General features: G+C 45.9%; 2 protein-coding genes across 3 annotated transcripts in view; one reads left to right on the top strand and one right to left on the bottom strand.

Annotated features, from left to right (window-relative positions):
• LOC126545743 (retinoic acid receptor RXR-alpha-B-like) overlaps positions 1-13398 on the bottom strand; it is a 28541-nt gene extending 15143 nt beyond the window's left edge. The window contains exons 1-3 of one of the 2 annotated variants that reach the window (XM_050193706.3): positions 13308-13398; positions 12003-12264; positions 9654-10321 (exon numbers count right to left, since the gene is read on the bottom strand). In XM_050193706.3, the coding sequence (XP_050049663.2) occupies positions 9654-10321; positions 12003-12264; positions 13308-13326 (949 nt within the window). In that variant the 5' untranslated portion in view covers positions 13327-13398. Of the gene's footprint in view, positions 1-9653; positions 10322-12002; positions 12392-13307 lie in introns of those variants that run through there. The other variant, XM_050193705.3, reaches the window with a different exon arrangement.
• A 119-nt stretch (positions 13399-13517) lies between these two features.
• Positions 13518-14952, top strand: brn (beta-1,3-galactosyltransferase brn). The gene has a single exon (XM_050193704.2). The coding sequence runs from the start codon at positions 13533-13535 to the stop codon at positions 14856-14858; it is 1326 nt and encodes a 441-aa protein (XP_050049661.1). The 5' UTR covers positions 13518-13532; the 3' UTR covers positions 14859-14952.
• The last annotated feature ends 4951 nt before the right edge of the window (positions 14953-19903 follow it).

Raw genomic sequence — 19903 nt, 5'->3', positions numbered from 1 at the left:
AGTTATGTACTTCCAGAAGAAGCCGACTATCGTCTGCTCATGCTTAGCCGCGGCTGCCCGCATAGGAGTTAAACTTTGGCCACCCTGCTTACTGGTGTTGTAACCGTCCGGGCTAGCTAATTTCGACTAGTTCTGAATGCTCAACTAGCCTCAAACCATGCAATACTTAAAGTCAGACCACACACACTCGCTCCTGCTCTCTCCTGGTTACATGCCTTGGCAGACTTCTCTAGAGCGCTCCGAAATGCCCAAGTTGGATGTGGCTACCATCCACCAGTCAAGCTGTAGCTGGACAAAGCCGGACCGCGCCACACAGCACAGCCAGACTGCAGCATGTGAGTGCGAGTGCGCATTTAAGCCCTGTCATGCACAAAGCAAACGCTGCACACATGCACTACAGTTGCATGTAGCTGTGGTCTGCTATATAGTGTAGATACCGGGGCTGCTGTGGGGTGCCGCGACGAGTCCACTGACTATGCACATTGCGACTCGCTGAGGACAACCATGTGTGGCGCGTCATAGGTGCCAAAATTGGAAGTACTGGTATCTACGTTAACATCCAAAATCAAATTAGAACTGTGTGCCACAGTGACATTCAGTAGGCGAAGCATTGTGGTCATGCCCTGCTCCGCTGTAGCCTTCGGTGTGCAAGTAATTCAAGGAGGAGCTGAAGCACTGCGTAGAGGATGTTTGATTGCCAATAACTCAGCTTCTGCTGAATGCATTGAAGTACATTTTTGCAGCAAGGTATTTCTCAGATAATCTATTTTAACATCAAATTGGTTTCTTGACTTCAATAAAATGTGGTTCAGGGCCCCTTTAAGAAGGCATTCCTGCATATTGAGAATTAGTGTTTATATCTTTCTTCAGCAACTATAATCAAATAGTCACTGCCACGTGAGAAGTGCTCGTGCAAAGTGAGAAGACAGACATCCGATTGTGGAAACTCGTCATGACCAGATGTGGGGAGGGATATACTCATGGAAAGCTTTCTGTGGCAATGCAGGGAAAGCTATGAAGGCAGAACACACACAAGTAGGAGTGCTGCTGAAAGAAGTCCCACATTCTCATCCACATTAGATTAGGCTGGCGAAGCGAAGACATAAACATTGTATTTACAACAGCGAAATAAAACAAAATATATCACTGAATGTTTAATTTATTTATTTTTCTGCTTTTCCAATTTCATGTTTGGGCAAATGCGATACCGTCACATGTGGAAGCTGCGCTGTTAAATGCTGCTGGAATACTCGGTGAAGCAAAACACACGCAGAAGCTCCATCCCCGTAGCTTTCCTTTCCTTGCCACAGAAAGTTGTCTGCAAGCATAGAAAGTTTTAGCCTGTCTACACTCTATAACCATGTATGAAAAACAGGATACGTATCTATGCATCCAGCAGCGACAGCATCAATATTGACAATTTGTTTAACCACGATGCATTACAAAAGATCTTGTGTTGCAAGAATGTTTTTATTGAAGGAAGAAAAGAAAGGATTGGTTGGCACTATACGTTAATGATTTTTATCAACATCTTTACACCAGCACCTGTTGGCACAATGTGGTAACTGCAGTTGCAGTTGAACTCAGTATCACAAGATGACACTGTTTCTCATGTCTACATTTTATTGCAATGACAATTATATGGACATTCCAGGCGAATATGTGCCGTTGCCATGATGTTTCAGATATATATAACAATATACATATTTAAATAAATAAATAAATAAATGCGAGACCACGGTGAGTGAGCACAAGACTTGGTGTTCCATGTTTGGTCAGTTTCATTTTCCTTGATTCATGGGGACTTCAGGTAAGCGATGAAGAGACTTGGGAAATGGCTTGCATTATACACTCAAACTTCGTTATAATGAGATCGGATATAACGGATATAACAAAATAAATAAAATTCCCCTTGAAATCCCCATAGAGATCCATGTATTTAATACCTCATTTGAATTTCACCTCCTCCAGGGGCCGTATTCTGAAACGTTTGCCTTCTGCGATAGTTTCGCCACCGCGATAGTCACATTCACTAAATCAATCGGCTGCTTACCCGTGACGTCAGCGTGCACCACCAACATGCGCTCTTGAATGCTTCACATCGCATGAGAGATTATGCCGTGCGAGTGCAGAGCGGCTCGGGTGTGTTGTTTTCGAGTGTAGTGGCTGCCGTATGGGTTCTGCGCGCTGACTACAGTTGGCTACGGCCGCTTTAGGTAAAATAAGTTGAAAAAGGAAGTGTGAAATCTTTTATTTTAAATGAATCAACAAATACTGCCGCGATACAACGCGTGTAAGACGCCACCGAAAGGACTACTATAAACTACCACCTCTCATATCTACTACACTCCACCACCAACCAAACGCCAAAAGAAGTGTTCTTTTATTCAATACATGACGAGAGCACCCATCGACACCATGACATTAAAATGATGTAGGCCGGAACTACTAGGTGGCACTGTTTATTTTCCGGTTTTGCTAAAACAGCCAATCCGTGCGCACCGTTGGCGGAGGCGCGGCCAAGGCGATAGTTTCACGGAAGGCGAACATTTCAGAATACGGGCCCAGTGCACTACATCTGTAGGCTTGGAGCGACACCTGACACCGGCAAAAGATACCGAGAGCGAGTGGGGCTATACAGTGAAATCTCGTTGATACGATTCGGCTAAATACGTTTTTCGGCATAATACGTTTTTTTTTCGTTCCCGGCCGATGCCCTATAGAGGTAAATGCATTTTTGTACGGCTAATACGATCGTATTTCCACGTCGGTTTGGATAATACGATCCCGGAAACGTCTTCTGTATGATGATAACATCAGAGCCAGTCCTTTGAAGCGGGTGGGCAGAGCTACTGAAATTAACATTGAGCGAAACGACAGGCACGGCGGACTAAAGACGCGGCGACGCGCGCTTTGTATGCTCGAGGCTTGGCCTGGCTCGGCTCGGCTAGAGTCCGGCCGTGCTTCTGCACAGCGCCTGCAGCAGTGTGGCGGCCTCTGGGAGCAATTTTCGCAAGCTCGCACACCAAACGCACCGAAGGTTTTTAGCGCCATCTATCCTAAGACATAGTACTCACGGTAAAATCACGTGACCAAGAAGCAGTGATTGGCGCATGCATTGACGATGCTGTAGGCTTTGTTGGCTTTGTGCTTGCCATTTCTCGTTGCCATTTTGGTGTTTCGAGCGTTCAGCTTGCACTTCACCCTTATCGTTTCTTCTGTTTTGGTGCCGCGTTTCACCCGTGCGCTTCACCATGTCTAGAAAGCGTAAAGCGTTATCGCTGAAAGAAAAACTCGACGTCCTAGCAAAAGTCGACGAAAATCCGCAGAAGAAACGTGTCGACCTGGCACGCGAACTTTGTTTGCCTGTCTCCACGCTGAACACGATCGTCGGCAAGCGAGAAGAAATTCAGAAGAACATTCAAGTCTTCGGCGCCGGCGTGAAGCAAACAAGGGGCGCCCAGCATGGCAAGATGGAAGAGGTTCTTCTGGCATGGTTCAGGGAAGTAAGGGCGGCAGGCGTGAACGTGGACGGGACAGTTGTTCGCGAGAGAGCTGATGAGATAGCACTCTCGTTGGGCATCGAAGATTTTAAAGCTTCGGGCGGGTGGCTCCATCGTTTTAAAACACGGCATGGCCTGTCGTATAAAACCGTTTCCAGCGAAGGGAAGTCTGCCGACCAAGATCAGGTCTCCAACTGGCTTTCGACTCTGCCGGCGGTGATTGCTCAGTACCAGCCAAGGGACGTGTTCAACGCAGATGAAGCTGGGTTGTTCATCAATCTTCAGCCCGAGAAAAGTCTCAGCATAAAAGGCGAGACGTGTCAAGGCAAAAAAAAAGCAAAGAAAGAGTCACCGTATTGTTGTGCTGCAACGCTGATGGAACCGAGAAGCTCAAGCCTACTGTCATTGGCAAATACTGGACATCATTGACATCATTGCAGATGTTACCGCTGAAGAGGATAGCGACGACGATGACAACCAAGACGCCGGAGATTGCAGCAGCGATCGTCGGCCATTAAATACTGACGGTGCTCTCGAAGCTTTGGACGGGCTTCGTGGCTTTGTCGCGTCTGCGGAGCTCAGCGAGGAAACTGCTACTCGTTTTTACGAGTTCCAGAAAAGCTTGCTGCAGGACCTCGAAAAGCAAAAAGTGCAGCGCAAAGTGACGGATTATTTTAAAGTGCTTTAATAAAAGCAAGTTCTGTGCCAAGTATGTATTATTCGCGATCTTTTGGAGTCCGTTTTGGATAATACGATTTCTGGATAATACGTTTTTATTTTCGGTGCCCGTGAGAATCGTATCAACGAGATTCCACTGTACTAAGCCAGGTACAACCAAATTAGGAAGGTCCACTAAGCTTGAACAAAGACACTCCCTCACCAGAACAGGAATTGGCCTCCCTGGTGCAGTATTGAGCCACTACCTTCCTGATGATTCCTATAATTAACCCATGGCCCTCAGTCCCCAGCAGCTGTGGAGCACCTGACCGAGGCGGCGGTCAGACCTGCAACGCAGCAGGGGGTGCTGAGAATCTCTGGGTCTGGACAGGGCGCCAATGGAAATTGACCCTGTCAACCTTTAATTGCTGAACTCTGTCGAGTGAGGCTAGCTTAGCAGGACTCTTTGAACAACTATCAAACATTGTTTGGGATATCATCGGCCTCAGTGAGATTAGAAGAACTGGTGAGGCTTATACATTGCTGAATAATGGCCATGTCCTCTGCTATAGAGGTCTCCCAGATAAGAAGCAATATGGGATAGGATTCCTAATCCATAAGGACATAGCGGGCAACATTGACAAATTCTCCAGCATTAATGAGAGGGTAGCAGTAGTCATAATCAAACTGAATAATAAGAGGTATAGATTAAAGGTAGCACAAGCCTATGCTCCAACATCCAGTCATGATGATGAGGAAGTAGATCAGTGTAATGAAGATGTAGAATTAGCAATGAGAAAAGTGCAAACTCAGTATACTGTAGTAATGGGCAATTTCAATGCAAAAGTGGGGAAAGAGCAGGCTGGAGAACAAGCAATTGGAAACTACGGCATCGATTCTAGGAATGCTGGAGGAGAGATGCTGGTAGAATTTGCAGAAAGGAATAAGCTTTGAACAGTGAACACCTTTTTCAGGAAGCATAGCAACAGAAAGTGGACATGGAAAAGCCCTAAAGGCGAAACAAGAAATGAAACTGACTTTATACTTTCTGCCGACACCAGCATAGTACAGGATGTAGAAGTGATAGGTAGGGTGAAGTGGAGTGATCATAGTTAGTGAGGGCTAGGATTCACCTCAATTTGAAGAGAGAAAGAGCAAAACTGGTCAAGAAGAAACAGGTCAACCTAGAGGCAGCAAGGGTAAAAGCAGAAAAATTCAGGCTGGTACTTGCAAACAAATATGCAGCTTTAGAACAGAGAGATAATGATGATGACATAGAGGTAAGGAATGAAACTAACTAGGCTGGCTTCTGAGGCAGCGATTGAAGTGGGAGGCAAGGCACCAAGGCAAGCAATAGGCAAGCTCTCCCAAGTAACAGAGGACCCAATAAAGAAACGACAAAGAATGAAAGTGTCGAATACAAGAGATAAGCTAGAATTCGCGGAACTGTCAAAACTGATCAACAAGGTATAGTAAAAGCTGCGGAAGAATTCTATACTGACCTGTACAGTGCCCGGAGGAGTCAGGATACCTCCATTAGAAACAGTAATGAACAGGATACAGAAACTCCTCCTATAACTAGCGATATGAAACGACATGAAACTAGGAAGAACGGCAGGAGAAGATGGAATAACAGTCGATTTAATCAACGATGGAGGAGACATAATGCTTGGAAAACTGGCGGCTCTTTATACGAGGTGTATCGACCCTTAGAAAACTGGAAGAATGCAAGCATTATACTAATCCACAAAAAGGGAGACGTTAAAAAATTATAGGCCCATTAGCTTACTCCCAAGTATTATATAAAATATTCACCAAAATAATCTCCAAGAGAATAAGGGCAACACTGGACTTTAGTCAACCATGGGAACAGGCTGGCTTCAGGAAGGGATACTCTAGAATGGATCACATCCATGCAATTAATCAGGTAATTGAGAAATCCGCAGAGTACAATAAGTCTCTCTATATGGCTTTCATAGATTTTGAAAAGGCATTTGATTCAGTAGAGATACCAGCAGTCATAGAGGCATTATGCAATGAAGGAGTACAGACCGCTTACGTAAATATCTTGGAAAATATCTACAGATTCCACAGCTACCTTAATTCTACACAAGAAAAGTAGGAAGATACCTATAAAGAAAGAGGTCAGACAGGGAGACACAATTTCTGCAATGCTATTCACTGCGTGCTTGGAAGAAGTATTCAAGCTATTAAACTGGGAAGGCTTAGGAATATTTATTGACGGCGAATATCTCAGCAACCCTCGGTATGCCGATGACATTGTTCTATTCAGCAACACTGCAGACGAGTTACAACAAATGATTGAGGACCTTAACAGAGAGAGTGTAAGAGTGGGGTTGAAGATTAATATGCAGAAGACAAACAAAATGATGAATAGCCGGCAAAGGAACAAGCGTTCAGGATCGCCAGTCGGCCTCTAGAGTCTGTGAAGGAGTATGTTTACCGAGGTCAATTAATCACAGGGACTCCTGATCATGAGAAGGAAATTCACAGAAGAATAAAATGGGTTGGATCGCATACAGCAGACATTGTCAGCTCCTGACTGGAAGTTTACCATTATCACTGAAAAGGAAGATGCACAATCAGTGCATTTTACCAGCACTGACATAAGGGGCAGAAATTGACAAAGAAGCTTGCGACCAAGTTAAGGACCGCGCAAAGAGTGATGGAACAAAGAATGCTAGGCATAACGTTAAGAGACACAAAGAGAGCAGTTTGGATCAGAGAGCAAACAGGTATAGCCGATATTCCAATGGACAATAGGAGAAAAAATGGAGCTGGGCAGGTCATGCAATGCGCAGGTTTGATAACCGTTGGACCATTAGGGTTACGGAATGGGTACGAGGAGAAGGGAAATGCAGTCGAGGACAGCAGAAGACTATGTGGAGCGATGAAATGAGGAAATTCGCGGGCACTAGTTGGAATCGGTTGGTGCAGGACAGGGGTAATTGGAGATCGCAGGGAGAGGCCTTCGTCTTGCAGTGGACATAAAATAGGATGATGATAATAATGATGATGATGATGAAGAAAAATTGTCCCAATGGCCAGATTCAAACAAAGCATCTCAAGCACAGAAGCCCGATACACTAAGCATTCGAACATTCACATGTGCAAGAGACGTTTTTAACCTGCCAAGGCGCTGTTGTTTTTACCCAGCAGGAGTTGCCTTACGTGTTGCATTGAATCAATATGTTGTACCCATGTATTGCTTGAACACAGTTCGGGATTCTACGGTAGCGTGTTTTCGTTCACATCACTTTCTGCCGAGAAGCGTGACACCCTATCACAAGTAATGGTGATGCTAATGGCAGGAACACAGTGCTAGCATGCAAGCTGCGTTGCCACAGCATCAGATATTAATGATGGACAGCCACTGTAGTCAATGGTGATTACCATTGTTACTGTGCTCACCCATGTACAGGCATTATTCACCATAACACCAGACCCTCCCTGAAAAACAATTCAGCAGGTCCCTTTTGTTTTATCACTAAATTAGGAGCTAGCCCAATAGCAAAAGCTATCTGCAGTAAAATGCTACAAACTGGACACAGTAACTACTATCCGTGAAACAGCAGGTTCACTCTGGTGTGTACATAAGATAACATGCTCATGTGACCGTCCTTTACAGGACACCACAGACACAAATCACACAAAATACCAATGCTTGTGGCCCTCTCATAGCATTCGCCAAAGAAAGAATGATGGGAAGTGCAATGCTACAGATAAATCAATGCCTTGCCATTATATGAAATGTGGTTCTAATCTTAACAGCATCACTACACAAATCCATCCTTTTCTTTCTTTTTTTTTTTTTTTAAGCAGAGACTGCAATACTGCTTGGCAATGTCAAACGAACCAGTCCTTACTTTAAGCAACCACTCCAGCATCAAAACTTCACTGCTTCTACCAGGTACTGTGGCCTGAGCAGCAAGGCAAGCTGGGCATTTAACACCCAGCTTGCCTTTATGTGCACATTTTTCCACATCCCATACAGCCATGATTCAGAATGCATTCATCGGCCACACCTTAGTTCATCCAAACTAATATTTTGAATAGACATTTTGTAGACCTGCATATTAGCAGGAAGAAACAGTGTCTGCTTTCCTGAAAAGAATGTCACAGATCAGCAGGTTCCCACTCTGGATATCTGTGCCGTGTCCAAATGTGACTATGTTGTCACAGGTGAAAACCAGGTATTTCTCAATTCTGAATAGTGAAATTTTTCTTCTCTCTGTGCATGTACATGTGCGTGCCCAGACTTGTTGCCCATCATATTTGTATAATTACGTTGCGAATATTGAGTTTCTTTCTTTCTTTTTTTTTTTTTTTTGAGAAATCGGGATTTGATCAGAACAAGTTTGTGATGACTTTGAAAAATGCCTGCACACTAAGCTTCGCAGTAATGCACAATTTTTTTTTTGTGCTGCTATCACTCAGTGTTAATGTGTGCCTTTTTCACTTGCACAAGGTCAAAGGCCACTGTTCGTCAATATGCATTAAAGTACAAAAAATAATGGTCACTGAGGTTTACATTTCTGCATATTTATGACTTGAAGACTTAAAGAGTTTAGTAATAGTGCTGGACATCTACATTTAACCCATGTGAAAGCAGAATCTGGAAAAGTGTTACACCACTGTTACATGGGCAATGCTTATCAGGTTGACTTTCATTTAAATGCTGCTAAGAAACACTGCTAAGAAGTTTAACTCAGCTCATTGAGATATTGATCCTGGTTGACTTCCCGCGAGCATTTCCTTCTAGCAGATGCTGCTAGATGCATTGGAAACTGAAAGCTTAGTTGAAAAACATGCCTTTGATATGTAAAACAAGTGCAGAAGGTAACTTTATTAGAAAAACGCTATTTATTTATTCATCTTAAAATTTCATGTGTGTAGCAAATGAAAGCACAGATTTGCAAATTTAGGTACCATATTAAGCGAAAACCTTATTGTGATTCATTAATGTGCTTATTCGTTCTTTTGAGGTTCATTGTGATGACTCTTTATATATTACATGTGCCAACTAAGTTTGAGTATATCAACACCAGTCTTCAATCACGATTGATGAAGCATAGTTGCACTGAGCAGAGGTGAAGTTAGGCATGCATGGAGATGACTATGGAGCAGTGCTCAATTGTGTTTTTTTTTTTAAATTATGGGGTTTTACGTGCCAAAACCACTTTCTGATTATGAGGCACGCCGTAGTGGAGGACTCCGGAAGTTTTCACCACCTGGGGTTCTTTAACGTGCACCTAAATCTAAGTACACGGGTGTTTTCACATTTCGCCCCCATCGAAATGCGGCGCAGGATTTGATCCCGCAACCTTGTGCTCAGCAGCCTAACACTATAGCCACTGAGCAACCACGGCGGGTCAATGGTGATTTGAGCACACTCAAAAGTGCATGTGTGACAGGGGTATTAAACAGCAGAAAATATAAGATAAGCTAAGGAAAGCTGAAGGTGCTGCTTACCAGGATTAAAAAGGACCACAGCACGCAGGCAGCCAAGCTCAGTGCGATCCATTTTCATCTCGCGCATCTTGGCCACCAATTCAGTGAGTACCCGGTCGAAGATGGCTCCAACGCCAGCGCTGTGAGCACTATGCCGCTGCACCACGAGGCCTGTTGCCAGCACAATGCCATCACGCACGTCTATGGACCGGTGCGAAAAGGCGGCAATGAGCAGCTCATTCCAGCCGGCCTTAAGCAGCACCATGCGGTCCTCGAGGGGAAGCTCTTCAAAATGTGGAATGTGCTTGGCCCACTGGACCAACTGATGCAGCTGTCGGTCAGCCGCTTGGCAAATGCTGCTCACAGGGTCCTGCTGTTGGACACTCTCCGACAGGGTGCCAATATGTGGCTCAACTCGCAACTCAGCTTCCAGTATGCGTTCCAGGGGCATCTCGGGGGGCACTCCACCGCTCGTGCTCTCCACTTCACTGTCAGCACGGTCCTTTGTGCGCTGCCGTTCCTCTTGCACTGCCTCCCGCTTCATGCCACAAGAGAGGCACTTCTGATAGCGACAGTACTGACACCGGTTACGCTGCCGTTTGTCTATGACACAATTCCGCTCCTCTCGGCAGGCATATGTCAAGTCTTTCCGCACCGTGCGCTTGAAAAAGCCCTTACATCCTTCACAGCTGCACACAAAACAATGCCACATAAGTCAACTAAAAAATTAAAGTACCGGATTTTACGTGCCAAAACCATGATTTGATTATGAGGCATGCCGTAGTGAGGGACTCCAGATTAATCTTGACCACCTGGGGCTCTTTAACGTGCACCCAATGCACGGTACATGGACATTTTCGCATTTCACCCCCCATTGAAATGTGGCCGTCCCGCACATAACACAATTACAAGCACCACTAGCTTAAACGGGCAACTGAAAGATGGTGACCATACAGAAAAAAACAGCAAGGCTCATAAAAAAAGAAGAGAAAGAAAGAAATGTGTGTCGACCATCAATGTACCAATAAATTTTACACAGCACTACATTTTCAATGTCAAGTAACTAAAGAGCAATACTAGCACTAATTTTTGCCATTGTGTAAACAGTAAACAGAAACATCAAGAAAAATAAAAACTAATAAGATGTGTCTAATAACTATAATAATAAGCAAAAAAACTAACAATTTGCCAATGCAAGTTAGCACGTGGTGTGCATATATATATATATATATATATATATATATGAGATTTAATGGGCTCGAGCTTTTTCTTTGCATAACAAAGTATTCAGATACATTAACTCCAAGTGTCGTGCCTGGTTAGAACTTTGGAAACTTTGTGCTAGAACCTCATCTCTCACACTGAATAATATTTATCCTGTGGCCGAACAGTGCAAAAAAATACGCACATGTTAAGCACCTTGCTTTGTCGTTTTTTTCCATGTATTGTTTAGCCACAGTGAACTCATAGTGATTAGCTCAACTTTCAGTGCTTCTACAATATTTATCTCCCAAAGCTGTGACACTGCAATTGAATGTTCACTCAACAAAAATTTTTCAAATATAGAAGGATATGTGTACCTTTCTAATTGGGAGAATAAATAACAGGAACAAATAAACACAGCAATATTTAAGATGAAGCATCACACATCATAAAAACAATATGTGACTAGGTCTACAATTTACTACATGTCGTCTACTTCCTTATGCGCAATAAGAGTTCAACAGTTTTGCGAAATGCCACCTGTATGAGCGTTTCAATAAACTGTAATACACCAATGGTTACAATATAGGCTACTGTAGACTACTGTAGGCTACTGAAGCTGCAAATAGCATTTTAAGTACCATGTTTCTCACACAATCTAACTCTGACTTGTCCTTTGTTTCAAAGTCACAAGGATTCAAAAGTAGGGACACCATGATCGTGAAGCACCTATTTGCATCGTAGTTCAGACTGAACAAATTCTAAAACATAACGGAGTAGTGTAAGTGAATCACGCTGTGGTCGCTAAACATTTTGCTGCATACATTTAGCTTGCAATGTTGTGCTACTCTTCTTCCCTGTTGATTCATCCTTCGAAATATTTATGGTCGGCCTGTATTAGGGGCCACTTTTAATTGTACTGGCAGCATGTCTCGAATGCAATGAATACTAATACTGATGGTATGTTTGGTGCAAGGTAAGCATAATATGGTCGGAATTTCTTTTGCACAGGCTGCTTTTTACCTACAGTTTCTAGTCCAGCATGCTGAAAGAGGCACTTTTAGCTGTCAACCAAGTGGAAACTGAAAGCACACACGGATTACTTGTGTACGCACACAGTCTCAAGCTTGTAGCCAATATAACGCGAATGCACATGAAATCACTCGCCTGTACACGCCATAGTGCTTTCCCGAAGCCCGATCTCCGCAAATGGAGCAGAGGTGCTTGGAGCCGCTCAGCGGGTGGTTAGGAGGATAGCGCGTGGCTTGTTGTTGCTGTTGCGGAGTGGCCGGAGGTCCGTTGTTCAGCTGACGACCGTCCAACGGTGATCGACTGGCCGAAGGTGCGCCGTAGCCACTCAGCAGGAATGACGGCTGCGGCGGAAGGCTGCTTGAGACCCCGTTGGAAGCCCCGCCGTTCAAGCCCGGCGCTGCGCGGATGCCCGGGGGAGAAATATCAGGAGGCTGCAGCGGTCGCGTCGGCCACGAGGCCGCAGGCCCCGCAGAGCCGTACAACAGAGCAGTTACAGAAAGCTTGGGCCGCTCCTTCTTGTACATGCTGCCGACGGCAACAGGTGCGCACACGAGAACCGGCTGCCGCGCTCCGCACCACTACCTGATCGTATACTAAACGGCCGCTGAGGAGGCGCCACGAAGCGGCCTTGGCCGCGAGCACGCGTCGGCAACGCTCGGGTTCGACCTTGAGACCCGGGTGCACTAGATCACAACCGCGAGTCAACCACAAAAGTTCTGTGATCACTAGTGGCGGATGAGTAGCACCCTGCCCCAGGCACCGGGGAAGCGCAGTGACGCACCTCGGGACCAGTCGGTTGTCCTTGAGTTGGCGACCGTGTACAGGTAGTACAGCCGACCCTCGCTGCGCAGCTGTCCGGACTCTCTCCCTCGTGGGAGGAACGCCAAAGGTGACGAACGCAACGGCGGCCCGGGAGCGAGCACCGCGCGTCTTTGACTCCTCGACCGTGAATACGCGCGGCTGCAACCGCGCTGCAGAGCGACGCAGGCTGGTTGAGTATAGCGCCACGAACAGGCGCCCGCTTATTCTCACTGCGCACGCGATCGCGCGATCGTGTTGCAAAAACTTCGTTTGGCGGAGGGCGTGCGGCAGCACTACTGTACCCCAGCAGAAAGGAATGAAAGAGTATCCATGCAAGTGACTGGAGTTTGTATGAGCGAGTCCGCGTTAGCACTGGCTGCTTGACGTGAATGTGCGTGTGCGAACTCGCAGCTCCTGAATTTCACGACAGCAAGCTTAAATGCTCTATGTATGTACACACCATCGCCGCAAAATTCATCAGCGGTAAGTGATGTTATAAGTTACTCTAACCGCTTTTGATAAACATAGACGGCCGCCCTTGAAGGACATCAGCCCAACACTGGGTCAGTGAACCTAATAACAACAGGAAAAAGCGCGTCTGCTGCAAGCGCTTTATGTGAGCGGCGTGCCCGATCTCACCTCGTTCCTGGGTGGCCATGGGCTCGGGTCAAGCTCAATCCGTAAACATATTGGTTTTGAATATCCTGATCAAAGTCACCGTCATTTAGTTGCAGTGACCAGTCGACAGCATCAAAGCGGAATTCTGGGTCGTTGTGGCGCCATCTGGGGAGTGTGTAGCGATATAGTGGATGGATGGATAGTGTGCCAGCATGAGCCTGCTATTCGCGTAGGTGCGGCCGCGGCATGCCGCCTACGTCGGGAGCGTGTGTCCGTTGCTCAGTTGCGGTTCTTTATTATCTTTATTCTACAGTTGTGGCATGTTTTGTGTTCGGAGGCGTCTTTGTGTTAGGTCCTCGTGTTGTCCTAGTAAGCGTTTCAGTTTTGGCCGCTGTTGTGTTTGTGAGGCCCGCTTGGAAACGACTTGCAAATGTGGTACTGAACTGCGGCGATGTCAAGGCGATGCTGATGACAGCTTTCTGTGAGTGCGTAACGCCCATGGTTCGACGTGCTAGGTTTGTGCGTGCTTTGCAGTCGCCGAAAGTAAAATGGTTAGTCATTGCTTCAGCAATAGTATTGTTCATCGAAGCTGCAGGACTGTACACAATGTGTTGGGAAACGCCCTACGCACAGTTCACCTACCCACTAGAGGTGGATGCACGCGAACTCCTACGTGCCCTCGAGGATGGCCGCGCGCCTGCTGTGCGCCCTATCAACTCTTGCGAGCGCTACCGCTTCAAAATTCGCAACGATCGCAAGTGCGCGGAAGTGAACGGCACTGTGCGCCTACTCTTGCTTGTGAAGTCCGCTCTGCAACACAGATCACGGCGGGATGCCATCCGTCGGAGCTGGGGCTTCGAGTCCCGATTTTCAGACGTCGTCATACGGCGCGTTTTCATGCTTGGTACTGGCAAGCCGGAGACGCAAGACGAAGTTGACGCTGAGTATGCCCGTCATAAGGACCTCGTTCAGGCAGATTTCATTGACGCTTATTACAACAATACTATCAAAACGATGTTGGGGTTCCGGTGGGCATTCCAGCACTGTCGGAAAGCTGAATTCGTGTTGTGTGTAGACGATGACTACTACGTTTCTGTGAAGAATCTTCTCAAATTTATTAGAAATCCGTGGGGCCTGTCAGCGGTGGAATCCGAGGAGGAGAACACACCCACAACATTTATTGGAGATGGTCGTCTTTGGGCAGGCTTTGTGTTCGCCCGATCGCGCCCGATGCGGCATCGTTGGAGCAAGTGGTATCTATCGTTGGATGAGTACCCCTTTTCGAGATTTCCACCTTATGTGACAGCAGGCGCATTTGTACTATCCCAGCCGGCACTGGTGGACTTGTACCAAGTGTCTCAGTATACGCGCCCTTTTCGTTTTGACGACATATTTCTTGGGATCGTGGCACGAAAGGCTGGTCTGCAGCCTTTGCATAGCGACGCATTCCGCTTCTGGGGCCGGCCCGAGTCCCCGCAAGACTTTGAAGGATTGGTGGCTGCTCATGGCTTCAGCGATCCTGAACTATTAGTGCGTGTCTGGGAGCAGCAAAAGAGCCGTGGCCAGGCTTGATTATTTGTGTAGATATTTAGGTTTTCAACGGGACTCTGTTCTTTAGTTCTGGACTGTGTTCAACTGTGACAATAAATTCTTGTTAGCTGTTTTGCTTACTGTTTGGTGTCCACTATCCACCCAGCAGGTGTCTGCATCATGTCTAGAAGCAGCACTGAAGGCACATCATGGATATCTGGCATGTATGGCCTACCACAAAAGTTTACTGACCACAGGAACCCAGAAAACGAATTTCCAAGTAGCTTATAACAGTAGTGAGTAAAACCATACATCACACTGTTGTTTGCATATACTAGTAGAGGCTGGAAATGCAGATTCCAGGCTGCATTGTGAAGCTGCAGAGATATCCAAGCTTTTTGTTGGATACCATGGTCCGTAAACTTTCGTAGACAGCTGTACAATTTCAGAGATGGCCCAAAGTTGCTCGCTCTTTTGGGAAACAAACTTAAAGCTGACATGACACCTATCAATACATTATATAGATGTAGCTCCAGCTTTGCTTCGCTTATTAAAACAAGTAATTTACTGCTACTGTGGCATTAGGCAGAAAGTGAATGTACAGGACCAGATTTTTCGTGACATGCCATGCAAATGCTAGAATCAAATTTTTCCAAGAAGAAAAATTATATGAGAGTTGAGCCACAAGTTTTTTGTTCAATCTGTCACAATTGTTTAGACTCCAAAATGTGATACAAATTTAAGTGCAAAACACCTTGGCTTGGCTAAGGCTAAATGTAGACCTGAGGCCATATTAATAATGACTCATTTTAATTTCCATCCTTTTTGCCTTTTGTCATTGGCTCAGCTGCTGCTATTATGGCCAGGATCAGCCATTTAGTATGATGCACAATAAGAAAGGGAAAATGAAATAGAAAATTACAAGAACACTGGCCCTGTACACATTACATAACATCATAAAGCTTGTTACATCTGACACGTTTACTACATGTGCACATCTTGCTGTGTTTGCCTCGTCACTGATTCATAATGCATTTTGTCATGTATTTGAGTACATTCACTTAGTTCCTTTATTCACACATATGGTATTTGTGCCTTATGAAAGCACAACTTCAACAGTATTATATGTTCAGCAGTAAAAAAAGTAACCCTGAGTCTCTGAGAACGCTGAGAAAATAACCTCTGAGAACACGGACAGTGGCAGCTGAGATATGCTCGTGCACTCATTCAGGTTGAGCGCCATGAACACACCAAACATCATTGTGAATTTTTTTAACTGCCTTCAAGGAACATACGTAGCAAACCCATTGTGTGATAGCTGATATGGGTTAACTTGTTCCCTTTGTTGACATTTAACAGTTGCTCTGTATGTCTGTACGTAAGTCGCATGCATTGATTAAGAAATGTGGAGTACACGACAGTTACTCTGGCGACTCTGGAGTGACTAAACGTTAGTAATGTTTACCACAACTCTCTTCATGGCCAAATCTTTGGTCACAATGGAATGTACAGAAAAAGTGCTGATGTCCATCTCTTCCGCAATTTCTCGGACAGTCACGTGACGGTGGCGCATCACCACAGCGTCCACTTCGGCAATGACCTGGTCGTTTCGGCATGTTGATGGCTGACTGGAGCGTGCCTCGCTCTCCACCGATGTGCAGCCGTCTTTAAGCCAGTTGTATCACTCCATAATGTGTGTGCTGCTCATAGCATCGTCAACGAAAGCCATCTGAATCTTCCGAATGGTTTCCACTTGGCTGTCACCAAGTTTCTGGCAATATTTGATGCAGTAGTGCTGCTCCAGTCGCTCCGCCATTTTCCTTGCAATAAAGAACCGTTGAGAGTACTGTGCACTACCTCACTCAAACGCTGCGTCCCAGCGACTGATGCTATCGGCAGGCGGGGAAAAATTTGCGCATGCGCACGAAGGTTCAAGGTCGGCTGATGCAAGCACGCTTGTTTCATATACATCAGGTGTTTGCAAAAAATAAAAAGGTCGGATAATTTTCTAACAGACTTCGTATTTATGACGCCTGTTTAGATTCATAGGTTACCTACTTTTTTCTTTTTTTTTTCTTTTTGATGCGAAAACATCAACTGGCCCAATGAGCGAGAAAGCCGGCGTCTGTAGTAGCGAAGGTGCACCTAAATCCCCATTGGCTGCGACGCCACGTCACGTGCGCGCCTCAACGGAGCAGAGCGGACGAAATGAAACACCTGCGGCGGCACTGGCGCGCCTTGTGTTGCATGAGTGGAGAGGGCATCGCCACGACGCCACGTCACCAAGTGTCACGAACACACACTCTTGCAAGTGTGTGTTATCCGCAGGATGTCGGACCGAAATGTTTTTTAAAGCGAGTAAAAAACATTTCGAACTTGCGATTTCGCCGTGGCCGTGCTCCGAGGAGGCACATGACGTCACACCGCGTTCCTCGTCGTTGCGTTCGCCTCCGCTCGCTTCGCCAGCTGCGTCGCATGCCTGATAACATGGCGGAGGATTGAAAAGGAGAGCTCGCGTGCGCCGCAACCACAGTTGAGGCGGCAGTATGGACGGCGACAATTCTGATAAGCAGGAGGAGGCCTGGAATCGACATCGGAACGAGGTGAAGAGGAAACAAATAGCCCAGGAAACAGACGAACAGCGCACCGAACGACTGGCTAAAGGCCGCAACATAGCTAGACAACCAGACTAACCTGGACTCGCAATCAAGTTAACCAAGGCTAACCATGCTATGCCTTAGCTTTCGCTACGTATATCCTGGCATAGCCGAGCTAAGCCACTGCCAATTTTTCGTTCTGGTTTTTGTTTCGTTCCACTGAAAAAAGAAAGGAAATGCGGACAAGACAGATGACGATTATTGTTGTGTGGCAAGTATACACCCCAAAGGGCGCAACTGTTTTTAGAGTGTGTACTCGCCGAAATGCGAGACCTCTGTTCTGATACAACGAAGTTAAACGCGCGATGGAACTTCGGTAACAAAGCGTTGTATCCGTAGAAAACGAAACGATAATCATGGCCGCACCAGAGCGGCCCAGTGCGCATCGGTGCGATATGCTGAATTCGCCATTAGATTAGTGGAGCGCCCATGGGAGTGCCAGACCAGCTGTCGCTAGCACTACCCCTGCCTGAGATACGCGCTTATGCGGGCCCCTGAGATACGCGCTAATTCTGGCGTTGCCTGACGTCGGTTGTTCCGGATTGCCGACTTTTCCCTTAAACTGAAAACTGATAGAAATATTTCGGGTTCACTCCGAAACAAAATAATAAATAACGTTTCAGTTACGTTTTCGTTCCGGTCAAAAATATCGTGCATTTTCGTTTTTTGTTTTCGTTCCATTCCGACACTGTTATCTGCGCATTCCTTGTCTGCGCTCTTCACTCTAAAAAAAAGTTTACGTCCTTTGGGGTGTATATCTGACGCACAACGGTAATCGTCATCTTCCTTGCTTGCGTTTCCTTTTTTAAAAACGCCACGCACCTACCGGGCTCGCAGCGTTAAAAAAAGGAAATGCGGTCAAGACAGATGACGTTTATCGTTGTGTGGCAAGATATGACTCAAAGGGTGTAAGCTTTTCTTAGAGTGTTCGCCTCACCAATCACTATAAAGAAATTAATGTATATAAAAACGGAATAAATTCTAAAGGAAAAAAATGGCAGCAGGGAGTTTCCAAACTACGATCCCACGCTCAGAAGACGCGTGTCTTACCCAGTAGGCCAAACCAGCGCCTCCTAGCGACTCAATGGGCTCGCTTGCCCGCGAGGAGTTCATAACTTGAAGAACCGTTCAGCGGAGTTGAATTCGACATTATTGCTTTTGCATTCGCAACTCATAAGAAGTACTTAGGTATCCTCGAATTTTTTTATTGCGATAAACGGACACTCCAGGTGCATTTCTACCGTCGCCGTGAGGTTCCGTATAAAGTCAAAGGACGATAAAATCGTTGCCGCGCACCGTACGATCTCCGTATGAGTGAGAGGGTGCGAAGCTGAGCCGGCGATAGCGGCTCAATCTCGATCACGCAAGGTAGTGAAGCGATGAATTAGCGCACCGTCTTCCGTCGCGCGTAAGGCTCCAAGGGAAGGGTAGGGAAGGCGGGCGCGTTCTACCCCGGGCCGCTGTATCTTGAAAGCTATATATATCTGCGCCGGGGACAGAGCCCGCCGCGTGCTGTGTTTCAGTGGCTTAGTTTGCGTTGATGCGAGACGCAGCACGAAGGCCAATTCGCTCGCTGCTGCTGCCGCGCTTGCTCACTCCAGCGTTTTCCGCTAGAGCGAGTTGCCGCGGTCATCGAGTGAGATGTGTTCATGTTTCCTTGTACGCGCGTAACACCATGCTTGTTAATTTAGTTAGTATGCCTATGTTTACAAGTTTATACGGCCGACTAAACTACTATTCTTACTTCGTATAGCTGTCCACTAATTTGCTATCGCAATCGATGCTTCGCCTTTCAGGCGAAACTGCAACTTTCTTTACCTGAGTGAATGTAGGCGTGCTGGTACTCATGACGCCTTACGCTTTTTTTTCTTGCTTTCTTTTTAATTTGCCTCACTCTTACACAGAAAATTATATATTGAGCTCTGGGTGCTTGCAATCGTACTGTTGATGAAAGTCGAACCCCGGCCGAAGGTTCGAAATTAAATGCTTGTTTTTGCTTTTCTACGTGCGCCTGCACTTCTTTCAATTTATTAAACACCGGATCCGAAGTACTTTCTTCATATGCAGGGTGTCCCAACTATCATGCACCAAGATCTAAAGATATGCAAATGCTACGTAGCTGAACAGAACCAAGGTAATATTGTTTGCCGTCACTTGGAGATACTCAGATAATGTTTTGCATTCCACCTAACTACATAAGTAGCCTTAATTAATGAATCAACTTCTCAAATATTATAGTTAGATTAAAAGTGTCAATTAGACTATTGTAGAGCAACATGAAAAATTCCCGGTACAGCTTTCTGTTGCTCAATACGTGCTACATGAAAGCGTCTTTCCGTGCGTGAAAGCAGCCCGTGAATACACACACGGTGTTTTCAGCCGTTGTGGACGCAAACCATCCACACCGGCTGAACTATTCGCAATTATATG

Source organism: Dermacentor andersoni, chromosome 1 (genome assembly GCF_023375885.2).
Source record: "Dermacentor andersoni chromosome 1, qqDerAnde1_hic_scaffold, whole genome shotgun sequence".
Lineage (NCBI taxonomy): Eukaryota > Metazoa > Arthropoda > Arachnida > Ixodida > Ixodidae > Dermacentor > Dermacentor andersoni.
Note: the sequence above shows the minus strand (reverse complement) of the source record. Positions and strands in the feature narration are given on the sequence as shown.